General features: G+C 47.4%; 2 protein-coding genes across 9 annotated transcripts in view; both read left to right on the top strand.

Annotated features, from left to right (window-relative positions):
- Positions 1-12109, top strand: part of PRPSAP2 (phosphoribosyl pyrophosphate synthetase associated protein 2) — a 38918-nt gene extending 26809 nt beyond the window's left edge. For 4 of the 7 annotated variants that reach the window (XM_082374147.1, XM_082374146.1, XM_082374148.1 and 1 more), the window contains 3 exons: positions 1686-1756; positions 2928-3074; positions 6906-12109. In XM_082374147.1, the coding sequence (XP_082230273.1) occupies positions 1686-1756; positions 2928-3074; positions 6906-7064 (377 nt within the window). In that variant the 3' untranslated portion in view covers positions 7065-12109. Of the gene's footprint in view, positions 1-1685; positions 1846-2927; positions 3075-6905 lie in introns of all 7 variants that reach the window. The other 3 variants (XR_014238797.1, XM_082374150.1, XM_082374149.1) reach the window with 3 other exon arrangements.
- Positions 12110-19924: 7815 nt separating this feature from the next.
- Positions 19925-25011, top strand: part of SLC5A10 (solute carrier family 5 member 10) — a 55141-nt gene continuing 50054 nt past the window's right edge. Inside the window, exons 1-5 of one of the 2 annotated variants that reach the window (XM_082374108.1) lie at positions 19925-20106; positions 21056-21127; positions 21391-21495; positions 21816-21875; positions 22554-22658. In XM_082374108.1, coding sequence (XP_082230234.1) covers positions 19993-20106; positions 21056-21127; positions 21391-21495; positions 21816-21875; positions 22554-22658 — 456 coding nt within the window. In that variant the 5' untranslated portion in view covers positions 19925-19992. The remainder of the gene's footprint in view (positions 20107-21055; positions 21128-21390; positions 21496-21815; positions 21876-22553; positions 22659-25011) is intronic. The other variant, XM_082374107.1, reaches the window with a different exon arrangement.

Here is a 25011-nt window from a genome sequence, read left to right as displayed (position 1 = left end):
TCTTGGTCATACCAAGACCCATGCACATGCTCAGTTTAGACGCATCTGTGGCACGTCAGGGATTTCACTTGTGCATTCAGTAGCATGTCCTAGAGTAGAGTAAAGCTTAACACAAGCAGAAAGCTTTTGGTGCACAAGTTATTCACCGTAGTGTTACTTCTAACGCAAAATATTGGAAAAGTCTAAATGGTTCACCAGAGGGCTGGGCTTGGTGAAGAATGTCGTATCAGCACAGCTCATTATGAAGCTCTTTGAAATAATTAAGACTCTGGAAACAAGAGAAAAATGTATGGAATGTATGTGAATAAGGCAGAATACAGGAGTGTAGGCCTGTCTTTTGCCCGGGCCGGGAGGGAATACGAAGGATGAACGGATGAACGTGGTTGTGACTGGGTGGTAGAGTTATGCAGGAATTTGTTTTTGTTTTTAAGAAACTTCCCTCAAGCTTTAATAACATCTTTTCAGTTAAAAAAAAATACTGCTTTTGTTTGAGTCTGCGGGGGAGAAAAGACTTTTCCTCTACCCTCCGTAGCTTCAGTGCTCAGGAGGCTGCAAATAAAACTGACAAAAGACAGATCAAGAAGAGAAAAGATAGATTTTAAGAGGAGGTTGGAATTCGGGGCTTGTATATGGTCTTCATAAGGGAAGGGGAGCAGAGGAAGGGCGCTGATGGGAGGGCCAGTGGCTCGCAGGGAGGATTGATGGGAGACAAGACGGTGTGTGACAGTGTCTGTGTAGGAGTGGTGCCGACTTCTGGTCTGGGTGATGAGAGCCAGTCTTCTGCGGTTGTTGCTGGGAGGGGGTTTAGGACAACTGAATTCTTCTGAGTTCTTTTGGGGAGCTCTGCTTTTAGGCAGATAAGGGACTTCAGGAATTCAAATGCCTTCAGCTTAAAATAATTTTCATGCCACTGTGGGGTATTCTGGACCCCTTCGGGTTCTCACTTTGCCTAGGAGTTTGCTCATTTATAAACAAAAAAACCTCAGAGAAGGAAATACGGTCCTGGGATGGCCATGAAGGAGCGAGATTGCAGCTGGGCCTTGTGGATCCCGGTTAGCTGAGGTGGAGGCTGAAGGCATTCAGGCATGGGTTCAACTGGGAACAGGATGGCAGAGGCAAGGGCTGGGCTTTGTGTGTGGCCGTGGGTGGCCAGGAAGGACGCCACCCTGACCACCGAAGCTCCCTGGAGGGAAGACACGGGGATAAGGTGGCAGCAGAACGTTCCTGAGGGCAGTGAGTCCCTCGTGTTGTTTTTGCTCTTTGGGGTCCTTTGCAGTTTAGGGTCAGTTTATTTCTGCAAAAAAAGAGGTTGGGATTCTGACGGGGTGCATGGAGTCTCTAGACCACTCGGGGAGCATTGCCGTCTTAACAGTACTAAGTCTTCCTGTCCGATCCGGATGCCTTTTATTTCTTTTTCTTGCCTAACTGCCCTGGCTAGCACATCCGGTGCTCTGTTGAATAGCAGTGGTGAAAGTGGGCACCCTTGTCTTGTCCCTGATGTTAGGGGAAAGGTCTTTCATCACGTACGACGTTAGCAGTGATTTTTCCATAGTTGCCCTTTATCGGGTGGGGGAAGCTCCCTTCTGTTGCTGGTCTCTTGGGCCTCTGTCATGAGACAGTAACTTGCTAAGGCCTCGGCTTGGCTCTTAACCGAGAAACGTGTGTGCGTGTTTTGTCCTGGGCAGTGCTGATCCCCAAGGAGAAGCCCCCGATCACAGTGGTCGGTGACGTGGGAGGAAGGACCGCCGTCATTGTGGTACGCAGGCCTCTCTTCCTGTCGCTCTGTCGCGCTTGCCGCTGGTGCTTTGCTGACTGGCTTGCCAGTCATGCTGGGGACGGTGCCAGGTAGGTCTCACGGGCGCCTTGTGCTGAATGTCTACTTTGGTCCAAAAACTGAGACTCGCCAGGTGACCCACAGCTTCTGTTCGGCTTGCCTACAAATCCGAGGCTCCCAGGACCCCCCTGGGCTGGAGTATTTGCTAAAGCAGCTCACAGAACTCAGAGAGACACTTAGGTTCACCAGTTAATTAAAGGATGTGACAGAGGACACAGATGAGCAGCCACATGGAGAGAGAGAGGCACGGGGCAAGGCCGGGGAGGGTCCCCGTGGAGTTGGGGTGCATCACCCACTCGGTGTGGAATGTTCACCCACCTGGTTCGCTCCCCGAACCCCGTGCTATTGGGATGTTATGGGGGCTTCTTCCTGGAGGCCTGATGGATCGTTAACCCCATTTCCAGCCCCCTCCCCTCTCTGGAGGCGTTGGGGCTGGCCGTGCGGGTGCTGCAAGTTCCAAGCTTCCCTGGTCTTTCTGGTGACCAGTCCCCATCCAGGAGCCCGCCCGGCATCGCCTCATCAGGACAAGAGGTTCCTCTAGTGCTCTTACCGCTAAAACATGTAAAAGGCCTTTAGAAGAGACCAATGTATATATTTTCTATTATCTCATACTGAGAGTCTATGAGATTAGAAGCCACTGGACTCTGAGTATTTTGTTAAAATAATAATTATTATTATTTTTCCCCTTATAAAAATATATGGAAGAAACACATTTCACATCCACCCAGTGCAGAAAATTTAGAAAATAAGGAAAAGTAGCAAGAAAAGAGGAAAGAACCACCTAGAGTCAAAAGCATCTTCTAACAGGTGCTTTACTATGCATTAAAAAAATCTAGGGTGAGTATTTCTGGAGCACCTGCCTGGTGGGGTGTAGCTCTAGACGGTAGGGATAGAGAACTGTAGGCCCAGGGCGCCTGTCCTGCGCTGTGGGAGGCCCGGAGGGAATGCAGCGGGAGCCCGGTGACCGCGCTGTCTGGACACGTCAACGTGGACAGCAGGTGTGTCACAGTAGAATTAGTCCAGCCTCTTTCCCCGTGGTCTAGACCCGCCTTTACAAAAGCGTTCATGTCTCTTGCTGACTCTTTCATGCCAGGACGACATCATTGATGACGTGGACAGCTTCCTCGCTGCAGCAGAGACCCTGAAGGAAAGGGGTGCGTATAAGATCTTCGTGATGGCGACTCACGGCTTGTTGTCCTCCGACGCCCCTCGACTGATCGAGGAATCTGCCATCGATGAGGTAACAGAGCCGGGCTGAGTGTGGGCACAGCTGCCTGGTGCCCGTGCCCGTCCTGACCTGTGGTCACGGGAGCAGGTGGAGAGTGAGCTGCCCTGTGTTAAGAGTGTTTTCTGTTTGCGTGTCACTGCCTGCAGCCTTTGTGTTCTGCCCGTGGCAGCGGGTGATAGTTTTAGTGCCTCTCGTAAGTGGAGCCCCTGGCCCTGACGGCACTGCCTAATGCTGGGCACATGCCGTCCCTGAGCTCCGGCACAGCCCTGCAGGGAGAGTGAGAACTTGTGCACCAGAAAAGTTCAGTGACTTCTTAAGGTCAGGCAGCTACGAGCCCCAGCTCGTAGCGTTGAGACCCTAGTTTACCCGATGCTAAAGCCCAGCTCTCTCCCTGGTACAGACGCCCGTGGCATGACGTCGGGAGAGGAAGGCACACGGGGCCGCCTTCCTAAACTGCCTGCAGCTCCCAGAGTGGCTGAAGTGAGGCCGGCCAGGTTTCCTTGCCCTTCTTTGTCCACCCCTCATTCCAAGGGCCAGCTAGCTGTGCGGGTTGATTGTGTGAATCACGTTTTTATTATCTTTTAAGAAGCAGAAATGCTGTCTCCTGTATATTCCTGGGTATTGAATCTTCAGTTAGTCGGACTCCTTTTACTTTTCTGAGGCCCACACTTTTCCTCTTCAGCAGCCGCTCTCCCTGAGCCTGGCCCGATGCTCATCATCTCTGATGGGTTCAGGATGCTCTAGCACAGAGAGAAAGCCAGGCTCACACGGCTCAGCTCGATCCGGCCTCCTTTCTCCGCTGCACGAAACACACATAAAGCGGGAAGACTTCAGGCCCACGGCAGTGCTCGCTGGTCTGTCCGCGTGGCGCTAGGCGGGGTTCTCGCGGGTGCTGTGTGTGGGCAGGTTGGCAAGAGCGTGTGGGGGGCTGCTGCAGCCAGGCCCTCGGAACAGAGTGGACCTTGGAGAGGACGCATGAAGCCCCGGACGCGGAGGTCGCACATCCTAGGCCAGCAGGGGGGCCCTTCGGGGGCCATGGGGCTCAGTCACCGATACCCATACCGGGGAGTCGGGTCAGTAACCGATGGATAAGCTGGGTTCCATATACACCTGTAGACAAAGCACGTTGCCCAGTAGATGACAAAGCTATGAACAATGTAAAAGTAACAGCAGGATCAACAGGGTGGGAGGTGGGAGAAGTGGAGATAGGCTGATTTCCCTGTCTTTCAGAAGAGGAGCCAGTAAGGAGGGCTTGGAGTTGATAAATCAAGATTTGAAGTGTTTTTCTTTTTGTTTTTTTAATTAAAAGTAGTTAAATGAAACGTCCAGAATAGGCCTCTATAAAGTCAATAGATTGGTGGTTGCCAGGGTTTGAGGAAGGGTGAAATGAGGAGTGGCCGAAGGGGGTACAGCATTTCTTTTGGGGGAGATACTAATCACAACTCTGAGTATCCTGAAAGTCATTGAATTGTATGCTTTAAATGGGCAAATTGTATAGTATGTGAATTATATCACCATAAAGCTGTTATTTTTAAAAGTGGTTAGAATACATTTGGAAAATTCATTCCCAACTGAGGGTGGCTATCTAGTGAGAAAACTGACCCTCCAAGGTGACCAGGTGGTTCACTTCCTCCTGGGGGCACTGTCCCCGAGCCACTGGGCTCAGAGCAGGTGCAGCCCTGCCTGGGATCACCCTTCACGCTGATGCCGTGTGGATGGGGCAGAAAATTCTGTTGTTTGATACCAGTGGGTAGGTGTTTTTCCTGCGGGAACTGTTCTTTTACAGGTCATGAGACTTACATGACCCTTCATGTTCCCATTTTTGCCTTAGTTACCAGGAAGATCAAACAGAAAAGGAGTCACACAGTAATTACGATGGGCTAGGTTTTCATGGCCCTGCTGCTGGTTCTCAATGATTCCTGATCGTCTGTTTCAACAATCTCATGGTGTATGTACGTTTTTTATTATAAGCTGTCTTGAGGCTTATTTTGGAAGTAGGGAGTATGTATTATAAACAATAACTTTAAAAATATTCCCGTCTATTTTTTTAAGAAGGCTGAGTATTTTTTTTTCCATTTGTAGCTGTTGAAAAATGCTTGTTTCTCCCTTTTTGATTTTCATCAAATCTTTTTAAAATAACAGCTTTATTGACATATACAGTAGTCCCCCCTTATCCACAGGGGAGACCTTCCAAGACCCCCCAGTGGATGCCTGAAACCGTGCACGGATAGTACTAAACCCTATGTATAGTCTGTTTTTTCTTGTACATACATACCTACGATAAAGTTTAACTTATTAATTAAGCACAGTAAGAAATAGGCAGTAATAACTAATAATAAAATAGAACAATTATGGCAATATACCTTATTGTGCAAATTTAATGCCTTTTTCATCTTAACTAAGCACTTTCACACACTGTGTCCACAACTTTTGCAATTTGATATGTGACAGCAAAACTAGCGTGAATTTCTGTTTCCTTCTTCACAAGTTTACGGATGGACGATTCATTCTTACCATAGATCTTAGCAATCTCAGCACCCAGTTTTCTTTCCTTGCAATCTCAGCACCCAGTTTTCTTTCCTTAAGTCGAGAACTTTTGCCTTTTCGCTTATAGGAAGCACTTCACAGCTTCTCTTTAGTATATCTGAATTGCCAGCCTCACTACTTTTGTAAAATTAAGTAAAATAAGGATCACTTGGACACAAGCACTGTGGTCTGATACCCGAGATGGCTGCTGAGTGACTAACGGGCGGGATCTGCTGGACAAAGGGACGATTCACATCCCGGACGGAGTGAGACGGCCCAAGAGTTCGTCACACTACTCAGAACAGCGCACAATTTTAAACGTATAAATTATTTATTTCTGCAATTTTCCATTTAGTATTTTCAGAGTGAGGTTGACCGTGGGTAACTGAAACTGTGGAAAGTGAAACCTCGGATGGGGGCTGTGGGGGATGTCTGTAATTCACATGCCATATGATTCACCCATTTAAAGTGTATACTTCAGTAGTTTTTAGTATATTCACAGAATTGTGCAACCATTACCACAGTCACCTTTAGAACATTTTCATCCCCCCACCAAGAAACTCCATACCCATTATCAGTCACTCCCCATTTCTTCTCAATCCACTCAGCTTTAGGCAACCAGTAATCTGCTTTCTATCTCTGCAATAGGTTTATCTAATCTGGCCATGTTATATAAATGGAATCATATAATATGTGGCCTTTTATCTCTGGCTTCTTTCACTTAGCATAATGTTTTTTGCAAGTTCATCCATGTTGTAGCAGGTGTCAGTACTTCATTCCTTTTTATTGCCATGTAGTATTTCACTGTATGCGTGTAATTTTTTTGCTTTCTGTTCATAATTTGGGTTGTTTCCACTCCGACTGTTGTGAATAATGCTGTCATGAGCACTCATGTACACGTTTGCAAATGGAGATGTTTTCGTTTCTCTTGGGTGTCTACCTAGGAGGAGAATTGCTGGGTCACACGGTAACTCTATGTTTAACCTTTTGAGGAACCTCCAGACTGTTTTCCAACGCAGCCGAACCAGTTTGCATTCCCACCAGCAGTGAATGAGGGTTCCAGTTTCTCCATGTCCTTGCCAGCACTTGCTGTTATCTGTCTTTTTGCCTGTAGCTGTCATAGTGGGTGTAAGGTTTTCAAACCTTAACCTAAGATACAGGTAGCATTCACACTGACTGAAAACATTGCTGAAGGCACAGTAGACCCACAGTCCTCCTGTAAATAGGACTTCAGAGATGTGAGAATATATCAGATTTTCAGGTCAAGCCAGGAAGCTACTTGGTTTTATGATCTCTTGTTTTTCTCTTGATTTGCAGGTGGTGGTTACCAATACAATTCCACATGAAATCCAGAAGCTCCAGTGCCCCAAAATTAAAACTGTGGATATAAGCATGATCCTTTCAGAAGCCATCCGTCGGATTCACAATGGGGAGTCCATGTCCTACCTTTTCAGAAACATAGGTTTAGATGACTGAGCAGCTTTCCTTTCTTAAAACTCTCGAGGGCCAAACTGGAATAGTAAGAATAGGCACCGTGAGGCGCATGCCTGGCTGATGTGTTTCACAGGGACCGTCTGTGTCTTGTTCCTTCCTTTTGTTAATTCCTGTGAAGATAGACCAACTTCTTAAGTCCATTTGGGTGTTTGTGAGTTTATGGGGGCAGTTTTTATAAAAGAAAAACTATATTCTCCTCTCAAATAAAGTAAGTTAAGACCTGGTTGTGTTCAGTTTACCTGTTGAAAAAATAGCTTGGAAAAAAAATTTTAAGCTCACAAACAACCTTTTCCCAAAGTTGCTGGAGCCCAGGTGCTTTAAAAAGTTAATAAAGTAAAATGATATACTGTATGATACTGCAGGTGAAAAGCCAAAAAGATGATGCTGTGAAGTCCAGTAAATTACATTTTTAGAAATGCTTTTATAGACACGCATATGGAATATGTGACCGTTATTTATTTTCTGCAACAAAAGAAGGAATAAAAACTGTATTTGTGTGTGTGTTTTTTTTTTTTAACTTTGTGTTTTGCCAATTGTTTTATAACTAAAATAAAATGAGAGCTGAATGTACATGCTGTGGATGTTGAAATGTTCACCAGCTTGTTGAGATTTCCGCAGCTTTGGGGTGATGCAGTCATCTCTTCGGGATGTAATCTTCCCTGTTCTGTTTGTCCAGGACCCTGCACGTTCTCGACGCGTAGTCACTTGACTGCAGCAGGAGAGGAATTGGAACACCAGCTGTGAGCCACTGGGGCAGGTCAGGAGTTGGCGTGAGCTGCCATCTGCATCTTGGCGTGGCTCCTTGGCGTGGCATCTTTGTTCTGCTCCTTGTTTAAACAAAGTGCAGCACTGCATGCTCTGGAGAATGAGATGCTGGCGGGGAGGGGGTTACAGAGGGCAAGCGATGTGACCCTTGTCAGTGTCAAGCATCTAATATTGTCTGTCAGAGTTCAGAACTCAAAACTCTACCTTAGAGTTTATCAGGCTGGGAGACACTGGGGTCCCATGAGTTATGCCACTAAGGTCATGTAATGGCAGTCCCCTCCAATTCATGCAAGAAAGAATTAAGACTTTCTTATAAAGAAAAAGATTACTTTTTCTTCCAAAAAACCTTAAACCTTTGCTTTCTGAGTGCATGCTCAGAAAAGACCTGAGAAAGCCTTTAAGCTCGCACCTCTGGCTGCCCTTGAGGTTCTGTGTAAGCAAGAAGTGAGGGCCAAGGCCAGGTTGTAAATTTTCTGGCAAAGTGTTGAAGGCATGCCCCAGGACACACAGCCCATCTACAGACTGGGAGAGTTGTTCTCTCTCTCTCTTTTTTTTTTTTTTTTTGGTTTCAGGGTTTTACGGAAGTGTGTGGTGACTCACTAGCTGACTGTCCAGAGATTTCAGTTGCCACAGACAACAAAGAATACAGACTTTACAAAATCAGTTGAGAAAAGCCACTACGCAAACAAACCCTGTGGAGGGAGGAGAATCTGATTTCCAGACTTTCACATTATAATATTTAAAATACCAGTTTTCAACAACAAGAAAAAATTCCGAGGCATATAAAGAAACAAGAAGGTTGGGCCCATACACAGGGTCTTCCTTGAGGAAGCTCAGACTTTAGACCTACTAGGCAAAGACTTGAAGTCATCTGTTTTAAACATGCTCAAGAGCTAAAGGAAATCATGGGAATTATGTCTCACCAAATGGAGAATATCAATAAGGAGAGAGAAATAATAAAAATGAACCAGACAGAGAGGATTTGAGGAAGATGGAGTAGGAAGCACCAGGAATCTGTCTCTCCACCTGGACAGTTGCAGTGGCAAATACATCTGATGATTTTGGAATTCTGGAGTCTGTTGAAGGTTTGCAATTTCCAGGGGAAGTGTTGGACAGTAGATTATAGCTAATTTTGGTCAAAACCAGCTCTTAGTACAGTTGGAGATACCCGGCCCCCACTCCCAGCCCTGTGGCAGGCAGCTCTGCACACGTTCCTGGAGCAGTCTGTACCAGCTTGTGGGAACCAGGATAGGTAAAAAGGCCCCCTCCTCCAGATAGCAGGGATCTGTGCTCTGATAGCTGATACCGGCTTCTGATCAAAGAAATGCAAAGAGGCTGGTAGCCATTGTTACTTCACCTCCCCCATTGTTGCAAGCTCCTCCTCCTCCAGCTGAAGAAGGAATAGTGCCTAACTCATGCTATGAGGCCAGCATTACCCTACTACAAAAAACAAAGACATTACAAGAAAAATAAAGCAAAGTCCAATATCTCAAGAACATAGGTGCAAAGATCCTCAACAAAATATTAGCAGAACAATTCCAGCAATGTATAAAAAGAATTATGCATAACCAAGTGGGTTTATCCCAGATATGCAAGGCTGTCTCAACATTTGAAAATCAACTCGTGTAATCCATCACATCAACAGACTACAAAAAGAAAAATTACATGATTATATCAATTGATGCAGAAAAATCATCTGACAAAATCCAACATCCATTCATGATAAAAACTGAGTGACATAGTAGAGAGGGAATTTCCTCATCTTGTTAAAGAATATCTTCAAACAACCTACAGTGAACATCATACTTAATGGTGAGAAACGAGAAGCTTTCCCACTAAGATCAGAAATAAGGCAAGGATGTCTCCTCTCATCACTCTTTTTCAACATTGTACTGGAAAGCCAAGTTAATGCAATAAGACAAGGATTTAAAAGGTACACAAATTGGGAAGGAAGAAATAAAACTGCTTTGTTCTCAGATAATATCATCAATGTAGAAAATCTGAAAGAGTAACAATGCCTCCACCCCAACTCGGAACTAATAAGTGATTATAGTTAGATTGCAGGATACAAAGTCAATTGGTTTTCTATATACCAGCAATGAACAAGTGGAATTTGAAAATAAAAATACAATACCATTTACATTAGCACCACAAATATGACATACTTAGGTATAAATCTAACAAAACATGTATAAGATCTATATAAGGAAAACTGCAAAACTCTGATGAAAAATCAAAGAACTAAATAAATGGAGAGATAGTCCATATTCATGGAGAGGAAGACTAATTGTCAAGATGTCAGTTCTTTCAAACTTGATCTAAAGATTCAGTGCAATCCCAGGGACTTCCCTGGTGGTGCAGTTGTTAAGAATCCAACTACCAGTACAGGGGACACGGGTTCGAGCCCTGGTCTAGGAAGATCCCACATGCCGCAGAGCAACTAAGCCCATGTGCCACACTTGCTGAGCCTGTGCTCTAGAGCCACGAGCTACAACTACTGAAGCCCACACACCTAGAGCCCATGCTCTGCAACAGAGAGAAGCCACCACAATGAGAAGCCCACGCACCGCAACGAAGAGTAGCCCCTGCTTGCCACAACTAGAGAAAGCCCGTACGCAGCAACAAAGACCCAGTGCAGCCAAAAATAAATAAATAAAAAGATTCAATGCAATCCCAATCAAAATCCCACCAAGTTATTATGTGGATTTTGACAAACTAATCCTAAAGTTTACATGGAGAGATAAAAGACTCAGGATCACCAATACAATATTGAAGGAGAAGAGCAAGGTTGGAGTATTCACACTACCCCACTTCAAGACAACTCTAAAACTACCATAATCACAAGTGTGGTATTGTTGAAAGAAAAGACATATAGACCAATTGAACAGAATAGAGAGCACCCAGAAATAGACCCACATATATATAGTCAACCAGTCTTTGACAAAGGAGCAAAGGCAACATAGTGGACCAAAAATAATTTTTTCAACAAGTAGTACTTGAATAGCTGGATATTCACATGGGGAAAAAAATGAATGTAGACTTAAGTGTAAAAGTCAAAAACATAAAACTCCTAGAAGAAAACCTAGATGACCTTGGTATGGCAGTGACTTTTTAGATATGACACCAAAGGGATGGTCCATGATAGAAATAATTGGTAAACTGGAATTAACTAAAATTAAAAACTTTTGCTCTGTGAAATGCACTGTTAAGAGAGTGAAAGACAAGCCACAGACTGGGAGAAAAATCTTTGGAAAACACTTACCTGATAAAGGACTGGTAAAAACAGTTAAATCTCAATAATAAGAAAACAATAACCCGATTAAAAATTGAGCTGAAGACCTTACAGACACCACCAAAGAAAATACACAGATGGCAAATAAGCATATGAAAAGATGCTCTCTATTGCATGTCTTCAAGGAACTAAAAATTAAAACAACGAGATACACTACACACTTATTAGAATGACCAAAATCTGGGACACTGACAACACCAAATGCTGACAAGGATGTGGAGCAACAGGAACTCCGTCATTGCTAGTGGGAATGCAAAATAATCACTTTGGCAGAAAACTAAACACACTTTTACCATGTGATCCAGCAATCATGCTCCTTGGTACTTACCCAAAGGAGTCAAAAACTTACGTCCACATAAAAACCTGCACATGGAATTTTATAGCAGTTTTATTCATAATTGCCAAAACTTGGAAGCAATCAAAATGTCCTTCAGTAAGTGAGTGGATAAATAAACTGTGGTACTTCCAGACAGTGGAATATTATTCAAGCAGCAAAAAGGAATGAGTTATCCATGAAATGATGTGGAGGAAACTAAAATGAATCTTATTAGACAATCTGAAAAAGCTATATACTATATGACTCCAACTATATGACAGTCTTTATGGAGACTAAAAAGATCAGTGGTTGCCAGGGGTTGGTGTGGGGATGGAGGGAGGACTAGATAGAGCACAGAAGATTTTTGTGGCAGTGAAAAATACTCTGTGTGATACTATAATGATGGATATATGTCATTATACATATGTCTAAACCCATAGAATGTACAACACCAAGAGTAAACCCTAATGTAAACTGTGGACTTTGGGTGGTGATGTGTCCATGTATGTTCACTAGTTGTGACAAATGTACCACTCTGGTGGGGTTGCTGATAATGGAGAGACTGTGCGTGTTGGGGGCTGGGGCCATGTGGGAAATCTCTGTACCTACCGCTCAGTATTGCTGTGAACTTAAAACTGCTCTAAAAAAAATAAAGTCTTTTAAAAAAAAACAAAAACAAAAAACCTAGACTGGTTTGTCAAAAAACTGCGTACCAAAGCCTAGCCAAGCTGACTAGTAAAATTCACCATTGTATTAGGATATTGATTGTAATCCCCAGGGCAACCACTAAGAAAATAAGTAAAAAATACATAGGAAAAGAAAGGAGAAGGGGACCAAAATGGTAGACTAGAAAATATCTATGCAACACCAAAAAGGGAGTAGTGGAGGAATTGAGGACTAAAAAAGATATGACGTATAGAAAACAAATAGCAAACTGGCAGAAGTGTTTCCTTATCAGTAATTATATTAATGTCAATGAATAGAACTTTCCAATCAAAAGGCAGACATTGGCAGGATGGATTTTAAAAAAATGATCCAACTAGGAGTTCTCTGGGGATCCAGTGGTTAGGACTCGGTGCTTTCACTGCTAGGGCCCAGGTTCAATCCCTGGTCGGGGGACTAAGATCCCACAAACCATGCAGTGTGGCCAAACAAAACTTACACAATGTTAAAAAGAAATTAAAAATTATTTTTAAAAAGTGATCCAACTATATGCTGTGTGCAAAAGAATTGTCTCCAGAGACACAAATAAGGTTGAAAGTGAAAAGATGGAAAGATATTTGATACAAAGAGCAACCAAAAGAGGGACTTCCCTGGTGGTCCAGTGGTAAAGAATCCACCTTCCAATGCAGGGGATTCGGGTTTTTTTTTTTTTTTTTTTCCAGTGCCTAAATCTTTATTTTTCATAACCTACATTTTTTCAAATTAGACAGTTTTACACTGAATGACACAAAGGAAACTTAAATTACCAATAGTTTACACATAAGCTTGATTCCAGTCTTAATGAAAAGAAATAGAACAGAAACAGAAGCCCTGGCGAGGCGTCCACATCACTGCCCTCCTGCGAGCTGGTGCCGTGGCCGCTCCTTCAGGCCGATTGTCTGCCGCTCCCCGTGGTCAGGGAACTAAGATCCCGCATGCCACAGGGCAACTAAGTACGTGTGCCACAACTACTGAGCCTGTGCGCCTCAACTAGAGAAACTGCGTGCTCTGGAGCCCATGTGCCACAACTAGAGAGAAGCCCACACACTGCAAAGAAGAGCCCACACGCCATAATGAAAGATCCCATGTGCCGCAACTAGGACCCAATGCAGTCAAAACAATAAGGAAAAATAAATATTTTTAAAAAAGAGTAACCAAAAGAATAGGGGTGGCTATACAAATATCAGAAAAAGTAGACTTTAACACAAAAATTCCTGCAAGAGACAGAGAAGGACATTATATGATTATAAAAGGGTCAGTTCATTAAGACGATATAAAAATTATATATGCACCTAACGACAGAGCCCCCAATAAATGTGAAGGAAAAACTGACAGAATTAAAGGGACAGTAGGCAATTCAATAATAATAGTTGGAGACTTAAGCACCCTCTGAAGATAATAGATAGAACTAGATAAATGATCAATAGGGAAACAGGATTTGAACAACAGTATAAGCCAATTCGACTTAATGGACATGTACAGAACAAAAGCAAAATACACCCAACAAGAGCAAAATACACATTCTTCTCAAGTGCACATAGAACATTCTCCAGGATAGACCACGTGATAAACCACAAAATAAGTCTCAATAAAATGATTGAAATCATACAAAGTGTCTTCTCTGACCACAGTGTAATGAAATAGAAATCAGTAACAGAAGGAAATCAGGAAAATTCACAAATGCATGGAAATTAGAAAACATTTTTTAAAAACCAGTGGGATAAAAGAAATCAGAAGGTGAATTAGAAAATACTTTGAGGGACTTCCCTGGTGGTCCAGTGATTAAGACTCCGTGCTCCCAATGCAGGGGGCCCGAGTTCCATCCCTGGTCAGGGGACTAGATCCTGCATGCCACAACTAAGAGCCCACATGCTGCAACTAAGACCCGGTGCAGCCAAATAAATATTTTTTAAAAAGAAAATGTATGTTTTTTTCCATTCCATTGGATTCACCTTGGTTTGTAGCATGTAACATAACTAGTATGTTATATATATGTGTATACTAATTGAAATTTTTAACAGATTTTTACTTTTTTAAAAATAAATTTATTTATATTTTCTTTTTTGGCTGCGTTGGGTCTTTGTTGCTGCACACGGGCTTTTCTCCAGTTGCGGTGAGCAAGAGCTACTCTTCGTCGTGGTGCGCACTTCTCATTGCAGTGGCTTCTCTTGTTATGGAGCACAGGCTCTAGGTGCGGGCTTCAGTAGTTGTGGCTCACGGGCTGTAGAGCGCAGGCTCAGTAGTTGTGGTGCACGGGCTTAGTTGCTCCGTGGCCTGTGGGATCTTCCCGGACCAGGGAATGAACCTGTGTCCCTTGCATTGGCAGGCGGATTCTTAACCACTGCCGCCAGGGAAGTCCTGTACTTTTTTTTAATGAAAGTTCCTGGTTCTGCTTGACCAAATAGTGCAATCATTATTTTTTTTAATATTGTAGCTGATTTCAGAGGGATATTCACTAATAAATGTATGATGTATATCAAGTAATTGCCCCCCCCAAAATATATAACATCCAAAAGAATGGAATACTTGGAGTATTGCAATTTTAACAATATTAAGTCTTCCAATCCATGAACACGGGGTGTGTTTCCATTTTATTTAGGTCTTCAATTTCTTTCAGCAATGTTTTGAAATTTTCATTTTGTGATATCTCATTGTTGTTTTGATTTGCATTTCCCTAACAACTAGTGATGTTGAGCATCTTTTCATGTACCTGTTGGCCATTCATATATCTTTTTTTGAAAAATGTCTATGCAGGCCTTTTGCCCATTTTTAAATCAGATTTTTAAATTTTATTTATTTATTTATTTACTTATTTATTTTGCTATTGAGTTGTATGAATTCTTTATTTTTTTTACATATTAACCCCTTATCAGATACAGGTTTGCAAATATTTTCTCCCATTCTGTAGGTTGTCTTTTCAGTTTGTTGATTTTTTCCTTTGATATGCAGAAATCTTTTAGTCTGATATAGTTCCACTTGTTTTTTTATTTTATTGCTTGTGCTTTAGGTGTCATATCCAAAAAATCATTGCCAAGACCCATGTCAAGGAGCTTTTTTTACTATATTTACTTCTAGGAGTTTTTCATAGTTTCAGGTCTTACATTTAAGTCTTTAATTCATTTCAAGTTAATTTTTGTAAGTGGTTTAAGATGGGGGTCTAGTTTCATTCTTTTACATGTGAATTTCCAATTTTCCCAGCACCATTTATTAAAGAGACTGTCTTTTCTCATTGAGTATTCTCGGATCCCTTGTCAAATATTAGTTGACTGTACATGCTTGGGTTTGTTTCTGGGCTCTCAGTTCTGTTCCATGGGTCTATTTGTCTGTTTTTATGCCAGAACCAGACTGTTTTGATTACTACAGTTTTATAATATAGCTTAAAATCAGGAAGTGTGATGCCTCCGGCTTTGTTCTTCTTTCTCAGGATTTGGCTATTTGGGGTCTTTTGTGTTTCCATATAAGTTTTAGGATTGTTTTTTTCTACTTCTCTAAAAAACGCCATTGGAATCTTGATAGGAATTGCATTGACTCTGTAGATGGCTTTTGGCAGTATTGACATTTTAACAATATTAATTCTTCCAATCTGTGAACACAAGATACCTTTCCATTTATTTGCATCTTCTTCAATTTCATCAATGTCTTATTGTTTTCAGAGTAGCGATCTTTCATCTTCTTGGTTAAGTTTATTCCCAAGTATTTTATTGGTTTTGATGCTATTGTAAATGGGATCATTTTCTTTATTTCCTTTTCAGGTAATTTGTTGTTAGTGTATAGTAATGCTACTGACTTTTGTATGTTAATTTTGTATTCTGCAAATTTACTGAATTTGTTGACTAGATTTAACAGGGTTTTTTTGTTTGTTTTTGTTTTGTTTTGTTTTGGTGGAGTCTTTAGGATTTTTTATACATACAATATCATGTCATCTTCAGATAGAGACAGTTTTACTTCTTCCTTTCCAGTTCTGAGGCCTGTTGTTTCTGTTTCTTGTCTGACTGCCCTGGCAAAGACTTCCAGTGCTGTGTTGGATAGCAGTGGGGAGAGGGAACACTCTTGTCTTATTCCTGATCTTGGAGGAAAAGTTTTCAGCCTTTCACCACTGAGTATGATGTTAGCTGTGGGCTTTTCATACATGGCCTTTATTATGTTGAGGAACTTCCTTCTGTACCTAATTTGTTAAGAGTTTTTATCATGAATGGATGTTGAATTTTGTCAAATGCTTATTCTGCCTCTATTGAGGGATCATATGATTTTTATTCTTTCTTTCTATTAATGTGATTTATCACATTGATTTCCATATGTTGAACTATCCTTGCATCCCAGGTATAAATCTCACTTAATCATGGTGAATGATCCTTTTAATGTGCTGCTGAGTTTGGTTTGCTAGTATTTTATTGAGAATTTTTGCACCTAAATTCATCAGGGATATTGGTTCTTTACTTGTAGCGTCCTTCTCTGGCTTTGGCATCAGGGTAATGCTAGCCTTGTCATGTGACCTTGAGAGTGTTCAAGCTCCTCTTTGATGTTCTTGGGAAGATTTTGAGAAGGATTGGCATTAATTCTCCAATGTTTGGCAGAATTCACCAGTGAAGCCATCTGGTCCTGGGCTTTTCTTCATTTGGAAATTTATGATTACTGACTCAATCTCATTACCAGGAATTGGTCTGTTCAGACGTTCTATCTCTTCCTGATTCAGTCTTGGTAGTTCGTATGTTTCTAAGAATTTTTCCGTTTATTGTAGGTTGTTCAGTTGGTTGGCATATAGTTGTTCATAGTAGCCTCTTGTCATCCTTTGTATTCCTGTTGTATCAGTTGTAATGTCTCCTTTTTCATTTAAAATTTCGTTGATATGTGTCCTCTCTCTTTTTTCCTCTGTTAGTCTAGCTAAAGGTTTGTCAATTTTTTTATCTTTTTAAAGAACCAGCTCTTAGTTTGGTTAATCTTTGTTATTGCTTTCCTGTTCTCTATTTCATTTATTTCTACTCTAGTCTTTGTTACTCCCTTCCTTCTGCTAACTTTGGGCTCCATTTGTTTTTTTCCTAGTTCCTTGAGTCATAGTGTTAGGTTATTTTGGGGGGATCTTTCTTGCTTCTTAATTGAGGCATTTATTGCTATATAATTCCCTCTTGGAACTGCTTTTGCTGCAACCTATAAGTTTTGGTATGTTGTGTTTCCATTTTTATCCGTCTGAAGGAACTTTTTTATTTCCCCTATAATTTCTTCTTTGATCCATTGGTTTTTCAGGAGAGTGTTGCTTAATTTCCATGCATTTGTGAATTTTCCAGTTTTCTTCTTGTTATTGGTTTCTAGTTTCATACCTCTGTGGTCAGAGAAGATACTTGGTATGATTTCAGTCTTCTTGAATTTGCTATGACCTCTTTTGTGGCCCAACATATAGTCTATTCTAGAAAATGTTCCATATGCACTTGAGAATATGTATTCTGCTGTCATTAGATAGAATGTTCTGCATATGTCTGTTAGGTCTATTGGTTTGTAGTGTTGTTCAAATCCACTGTATCCTTATGCTTCTCTGTCTGGATGATCTATCCATTGTTAGAGTGAGGCATTTAAGTCCCCTACTAGTATTGTATTGCTGTTTATTTGAAGAAAATCTTAATAGGTGCTGGGTTCTACCTTGGTTCAGTACATCTCTGCAGGAGGCCAAGACCTCTAACGCCTTTTAAATTCCAGAAGCCTATGTTTTTTATTCTCAAGGTAAAATGCACATAACATAAAATTCACCACTTAAACTATTTTAAAGTATACAATCCAGTGGCCCCTAGAGAGCTTCAGGATGGGGGCTGGACACCAGAAAGACCACGGCATGATTAGAGGATTGGAAGTTTCAATCTTGAGCTAATTATTAGTGCCAGTGATTTAATCCATCATGCCTAGGTGACAACACCTCCATAAAAGCCCCACACGATGAAGGGAACACACTGTCCCAGGCTGGTGAACACACTGCTGCTAGGACTCTTCTGGACTTCACTCAATGGACCTCTTCATCGGAATCCTTTGTAAATATCCTTTATAACAATCATAAGTAATCGAGTGTTTCCCTGAGTTCTGTGAGCTATCCTAGCAAATTATCAAACCTGAAGAAGGGGTATGGGAGCTCCCAATTTACAGACGGTCAGCAGAAGTACGGGAGGCCCAGGACTTGCACCTGGCATGTGAAGTGGGAGCAGTTTTGCCGGACTGAGCCCTTAGCCTGTGGGGTCTGCGCTAACTCGCAGATAATGTCATAATTGAGTTGAGTCACTGGACACCCAGTTGGTGTCCAGAGGGATGGAGAATTGGCCGGAGTGGAGAAAACCCACACCCATTTGGTGTCAGAAGTGGTGTTTGTCAACAGGACATAAAGGCTCCCTTCATTTCCTCCACTGCCGCCCTCTCCCTGTCGCCATCCATCAGCTCTTCTTGGCCTCCTTTCCCCAGGCCTTTCGATCAGAAGGTGGAGGGGGTGGCAGGGTGGTCTCTAAGTGGTTTATTTCCTTCCGAGACCCAGGCTGAGGAGCGGGGACCAAATACTGTTCTTTCAGCTACTGCATCTTTAGGAGACCAGTTTAATAAATCTGGACATTATCCCGTTGTGTCCTTCTGACCAGTACAAAGTGATCTTTTGATTCACGATACATTTCTAGCAATGGCTTGGGAAGCAAAACCACCTGAGAGGCTAGTTTGTTGAAGGTGAGGGTAGTTGGGGAGGGGCGGTCTGAGCTTGCCTGACTTTACTGTAAGCAGTGACTTACTTTTTCTTCCCTGTCTAGTCCTGCATGTGAGGGGATTAATCTTTAAACCCTCCGCCTTGATTACCGAGTAACAGGCACAGTTGGTTTTGCAGGCCAGTGTGTTCCCAGTGCCAGCCGTTCACTCATTAACACTTCTGGAGGGGCCGCGTGTCCCGGTTAAACTCCAAATGTCACACACTGAGACCCACCCGGCTGTACACACTGATTTAATGAGTGAGCAAGCATCTGAGCAGGAAGGACCCAGTGGAACCAGAGACATCATTGCCACCAACGGGGAGCATCTGGGGTCAGATGTGGAGCTGAAGCCCAGCTCTGGCCCTCAAGTGGTCATGCAGGGACAGGTGGCCAGCCTCCTGCCTTCGTTCCTTGACTGTGACCCATACCACCTACTCTGAGCGTAAAAGGGGACAGTGTGCAGAAAAGCTAAGCATGGTGGCTCTCAGCCCCTGGCAGACGCTTGCTAGATACTGGGACCCAGTATCTGTGGTCCTGGGAGACCCTGGGGACCCAAGAGGATGGTCAGGATGGGACGGTTTGGCCTGATCACTGGTCTAGAAAAGGGAGCAGGAAATTTGGCGAGAGGCCTTTCTTGTCCAACGAAGGATGTTCTAGGACCAGGACTGCCGTGGCTGGGAGTGAACCACGTGATGCAAGTCACTATCCCAAGACCCTCTCGGTCCACTCACGGCCTGCTGGCTGCAGAAGGATGTGGCTGCCATCCTGGCAGTGTCCCCAGAAGTGGGGCATCTGTCCCCAACCCTCCGTGCTTCTTATCCGAATTACATACAGGTTCAGCCACCCATTCAGTGACGACCCCTTTCTGGGACTATTCTGGTTACCTTTGGATCCACTAGGCTCCCTTTACTTTTCCCAAGCCTCCCCCGAGCGCTCCCCACTCCCTCGATCCCCACTGGGGGTGGAGGAGATGTAGCTGCACTTTGAAGCAGCTTCCCTGCACGCGGCCACACCGTGGGCAGGAGACGGCACCGTCGGCTCGGTTTAATCATCAATTTATTTCCTGCCGGGAAGCCCTTTCAGCCCTGGTCTGGCCTCAGTCCCTCTCGCTCGAGCTGGCCCTGCTGCAGGATGGCTGCGGACAACTCTACCAGCGGTCCCCACGCCCCCGGGCCGCAGCTGAGTGTGGTCGACATCACCATCATAACCGTGTATTTTGCCCTGAACGTGGCCGTGGGCATCTGGGTGAGAGGATGGTGGTGGTACCAGCTGGGGTGGGCGGTGGGGTGTGGGAACCGGCCGGCACGTCCCTGGGCATTGCATCCTCTCCCTGGAGGCCTGGTGCCTGCGGGGTCCTCCTCCCAGCCCCGGGAGAGATTTGTCGGAGACCTTGACCAAGCCCCTTTCGCTCTTTGGCAACAGCTTCTCAGTCTCTAAAGTGAGGAATAGGAAATCTCTTTAAGGGCAGGCCGAGTGGGAGGCTCCGGGCCTTCTATGCGGCTGACAAGCTGGTGGCCCAGGCACAGCACGCCGTCTTCCTGGCCTCACCTCCAATGTCAGATGGACTCACAGGGCGAACATTGCCCTGAACGATAGAATCACAGGGGTTCTCAGCTGCACCCACACCAGCTAGGCCAGAATCCAGAGGCGGGGCGGGGCGCGGCGCGCAGGACCTGGGAGTCTCTGTTTTGACAACTCCGTGTCCACCAGCCTAGCCTAGTTCATAAGCCAGTTTCTCCCACCTTTGATAGGAGAGAAGTGATTTAGGTCATCAGAGGCTGCAGCGGGGCCCCTTCTATGCAGGCACTGTGCACATCACCCTAACCCGCTCACAGCCCCGGGCCAGAGGCCAGCCCCGTTTACAGGTGAACCCCGGGGCTTCAGGGGACAGGGACTTGCCCAGTGAACCCCAGGACCCTGCACAGAGGGGAGGGCCTCCTCCTGTCTACTCCTAACGCCAGCAGCTGATGAGCATTTGGGCTGTTTCCACCCTTTGGCTGTTGTGAATAACACCGCTGTGAACATTTGAGTACACCTGCTCGAGCACCTGTTTTCAGTTCTCTGTATCCTGGGAGTGGATTTGCTGGGTCCCGGGATAATCTGTGCGTCTAACTCTTTGGGGAGCCAGCGGACTGTTTCCACAACAGCGGCATGAGCCACGCGAGGGCTCCAGTTTCCACCTCTGTCCTTGCAGTCCTCGTGCCGGGCCAGCAGGAACACGGTGAGCGGCTACTTCCTGGCGGGCCGGGACATGACATGGGGGCCGGTGAGTGCACCCTGACTCCTCCCGCCCCTCCTTCCGGTGGGGCCGCATCTGACCTCTAGGTCAGCCCTCATCTGCATCCCTGCGGTCACTATGTGTGTCCTCCTCACCCAAGGTCACCCCCCAGGCCAGCCCAAGCAGGCAGTGACGGGGCAAGCTGAGACTGGCAGGGGGTCCCCAAGCTGGGGTGCTGGAAAACGTGGAAAAGGTGGGGCTCGGAGTTGGGGTGGGCCTCTTGCTAGATCCTTTTCCTCTCTCTCCTCCAGATGGGAGCCTCCCTCTTTGCCAGCAGCGAGGGCTCGGGCCTCTTCATCGGACTGGCGGGTTCGGGCGCAGCTGGAGGCCTGGCGGTGGCAGGCTTCGAGTGGCACGTGAGCTCCTGGAAGGCGGGCCCAGGCTGTGGGGGGCCGTGGGAGGAAGCACAGCAACCTTGAGAGACGCTGGATGGGGCTGCATCAGAGCCTACCCCTCCGTGGCCAGAGGGGCAGCTCCCAGCGTCCAGGCAGGCGGTGTTCCTGCGGAAGTTGGGTCTTCAGAATGCTGAAGAGCAGCGGGAAGCCGTGAGCCTTTGCCTGGCCATCTGTTTATAGGGCTGCGGGGGTGGGGAGCGGGCCGCCCCAGGTTCTCATGGCAACTCAGGCCTCCAGACCCCTGGTGTCTGCTGTGCTTACTCTGCCTCTGTCCCCCTCAGGCCACATATGTGCTGCTGGCCCTGGCGTGGGTGTTCGTGCCCATCTACATCTCCTCGGAGGTTAGTCTGCTCCTGGGGCCTCAGGACAGCCTCACCTGCGTCCGGGCCTTGGTTGGAGTGGGTGGTGGTGATGGGCAGGACCCCTGGCTTCACTCACAAGGTGAGTGAACCCACAACTCTCAGTTCTGGGTTTGTTGTTAGTCCAACTATCATTCCCATCAGCCCACGAAGACAGGTCCCCTCGGACCTCAGCCCATGGGCCTCGTCTGTTGGTTTCTCCTGTACCTGCGTGTTGCCTCTGGGGGCTGATGCATCTACCCGAGCACACAGGCTGCACACCTGGGTGAGACACCTGGGCTGCACACCTGGGTGGCACACCCAGGAGACACTGTCCTTGACTCTGCCGCTCCTTCAGCCCCAGCTGGGCTGTCACTAAGTCCAGGGGATCCCATTTCCTGGATGTCTCAGTCTGGCACAGCCAGCTTCCCCAACCAGCCGAAGCTCATCTGGATTTGTCACCACGGCCTGCAAACTCATCCCTGTGCCCCCAGACACAGTCCCCCGAATCCATTCCTCCTGTCTCAGGCTGCCATGCCCCGGCCTGAGCCCCTCAGGATGTGATCGGAACGCTTAGCCTGGAATTCCAGGCCTGGTGTTGGGACTGTGAGAAGCTCCTGGTCCTGAACACTGGCCGTGGTCTCGCAGCATGCTTAACCCCTGCCCCTGTGCCCCCGCCAGATTGTCACCATGCCTGAATACATCCAGAAGCGCTATGGAGGCCAACGGATACGCATGTACCTGTCTGTCCTGTCGCTGCTGCTGTCTGTCTTCACCAAGATATCGGTGAGCTGCCTCACCCCCAGCTTCTGGCTGGAACATCCCTGCTCTGGGGCCCTCGAAGGGACCTGACATCCCTTGATCTGTCTCTGCCTTGTCTAACAGCTGGGGAAACTGAGGCCCAGAGAGGCACACTGACTTGCCCAGGGTCACACAGCTGGCCCAGCACCCTGGGGCTGGGCTCAGCAGCCGGCGAATGTGGGGGCAGAACGCAGGCCCTGTGACTCCTGTTTTGCCCAGGTTCTGGATACGGGGTGTCAGGGGTTCTGGTTAAGGGCCGGCACCGGGTGAGCCGGGACCGCCCACTAGGGGGCGCCCAGAGCCCGAGGTCTCTGGCCCGTGAGGCCGGGTGGTGGTCAGTCTTCCGCTAGGCTGACCCCGCGGCGCCCCCTTTCCCTTGGGGGCCTGGCCCCGCTGGAGGGCCAGCGTGGGGCGCGTCCTGTCCACACCCTGGGTTTCACAGGTAGGGAGACGGAGGCCGGGAGGGCGGGGAGCTGGTCCCCAGCGCGCGGGGACTCTGCGGCAGCACCAGGCCTCGGGTTCTCCCTCCCGAGTCCTGGGTGCCTGCCGGTCCCCTGAGGCCGTCCAGCCGCTCCAGCTCCGGCTCCTGCGAGGGCTCAGAGGTGGACGGCGGGTCCTGGGCGGCCTGCTTCCGGCCGAGCGAGCCCGCCCAGCCCCGGGCCTGGTTCCTCCCCCGTGAGGCCTGGCCGCCCGGCCCGGCGCTTCTGCGGGCGTGGCCGGGGCTTCCTCCTCCGCGGCCGCTGCAGCCCCGGGAGCCTCGGCCGGCCGGGCCTCCACCGGAGCTGCACGTCTCGTTCTGGGTGGGTCTCGGGGTGGTTAGAGGGCAGGCGCCGCCTTCTTCCCTGGACGGGTCCTAAGAGTTCTCCCCTGGGCCTTCCCTCTGCTGACCGGACGGCGCCGCTGCCCCGCAGGCCCGGTTCCCACGCGGGCTCTTCTCCCCCGCCCGCCCCGCCCCCCGTGCCGGCCGCCTCCCGGCAGCAGGGCCTCAGTACAGGGGGACGCAGGTGTGTCACGGTGGGCGGGGGACCGTGCAGAGCCAGAAGAGGGGTTGGCGGCGCCTGCAGGGGTGGCGTTGGTTGGGGTCTGGTGTAGAAGGGGGTACCGACGGCATGGGGGGCGCAAACGCCAAGGAGAGAGGTGCGCGGCGTGGGGCGCGTCTGGGGTGGTCCTGTCCGGAGGCCCGGACTGCAGGGGCCAGGCGCCTCGGGAGCAGAGGAGGGGCTGGGAGGGAGGTGACAGGGAGCGGTGGCGGCTGAGGCGGAGCAGCCATCACACGAGCCAGACCTGAGGGCCGCAGCTGGCTCTTGGGTGGCAGTTCCCGCCCTGGCCCAGGGCCCTGGCCCAGGGGGCTCCGTCAGAGATGAGTGAGGAGTGCCCGAGGGGCCCTGGGGGCTTTGAGCAGAGGTGACGCGGTCAGGTCTGTGCTAGTGCCAGCGGCACCCCCGGAGGATGGACTGCGCGGGGGGCGGGGGGCAGTCTGGCAAGGCCAACCCCTGGGCGTAGGGCTTCCTTCCCCGCCCACCCCCCTGTTCGTCCCGCTGGTGGCTCTGAGGCAGAGCTCATACCTCACACTCAGAGCTTGGGCAGGACGTCCAGAATGGCGGGGTTGGGGGGCAAAGTGGGAGGTACTTAGAGGCCACCTCGTGCGCAGCCCTGTTTACAGACAAGACGATTGAGACCAAGGGAGTGGCCACCACTTGCCCAAGGTCACCACTTGCTGAATCGGGCAGAGACAACCGTTAGAGCCCAGTGGGCCCGACCACTGCCCTGTGGTGCTGAAGGAGCCAGGACGTGGCACTTCAAACTCCACTTTGTGATGGGATGACTCAGTTTGCCCACCTGTAAAATGGGGAACCTCAAGGCTGGGGCTTCAGTGCCGATGCTGGGCCTGCCTGGATGAAGCGGACAGGGAAGCAGGAGGAATGCGGATGGCTGGGCTGGGTCTGGGAGGGACTGGGGCCCCCCAGCTAATGCTTTGGGCTGAAGCTGTTTGCGGTGTGTGTGCCCAGCCGGCCCCCAGAGGCCCTGACCTCACTGGGTGGAGCCCCAAAGAACGCCCCCACATGTCTGCACACCCAGGACCCTCACCAGCTGCAGCCTGTCCAGAGACCACAGGGCCCGCCTGCCGCCAGCCCCCAGGTGGGGACAGTGGCCTGCAGAGAGAGCAAGTCATGGGTGGCAGGGGGCCTCACACGAGCTTGGGGGGAACTGAGCTCCATCACCATGTGCTCTGGGAAATAGAGAAACCCGGCCTGACACCCCAGGCCACTCAGGGTAAAGGCCAACCGTGGCCGACAAGACCCTCACCTCTCCTGCTTCTCCCGACGCACACATCACT

The sequence above is a fragment of the Balaenoptera borealis genome, assembly GCF_965194805.1.
Source record: "Balaenoptera borealis genome assembly, chromosome: 20".
Lineage (NCBI taxonomy): Eukaryota > Metazoa > Chordata > Mammalia > Artiodactyla > Balaenopteridae > Balaenoptera > Balaenoptera borealis.
Note: the sequence above shows the minus strand (reverse complement) of the source record. Positions and strands in the feature narration are given on the sequence as shown.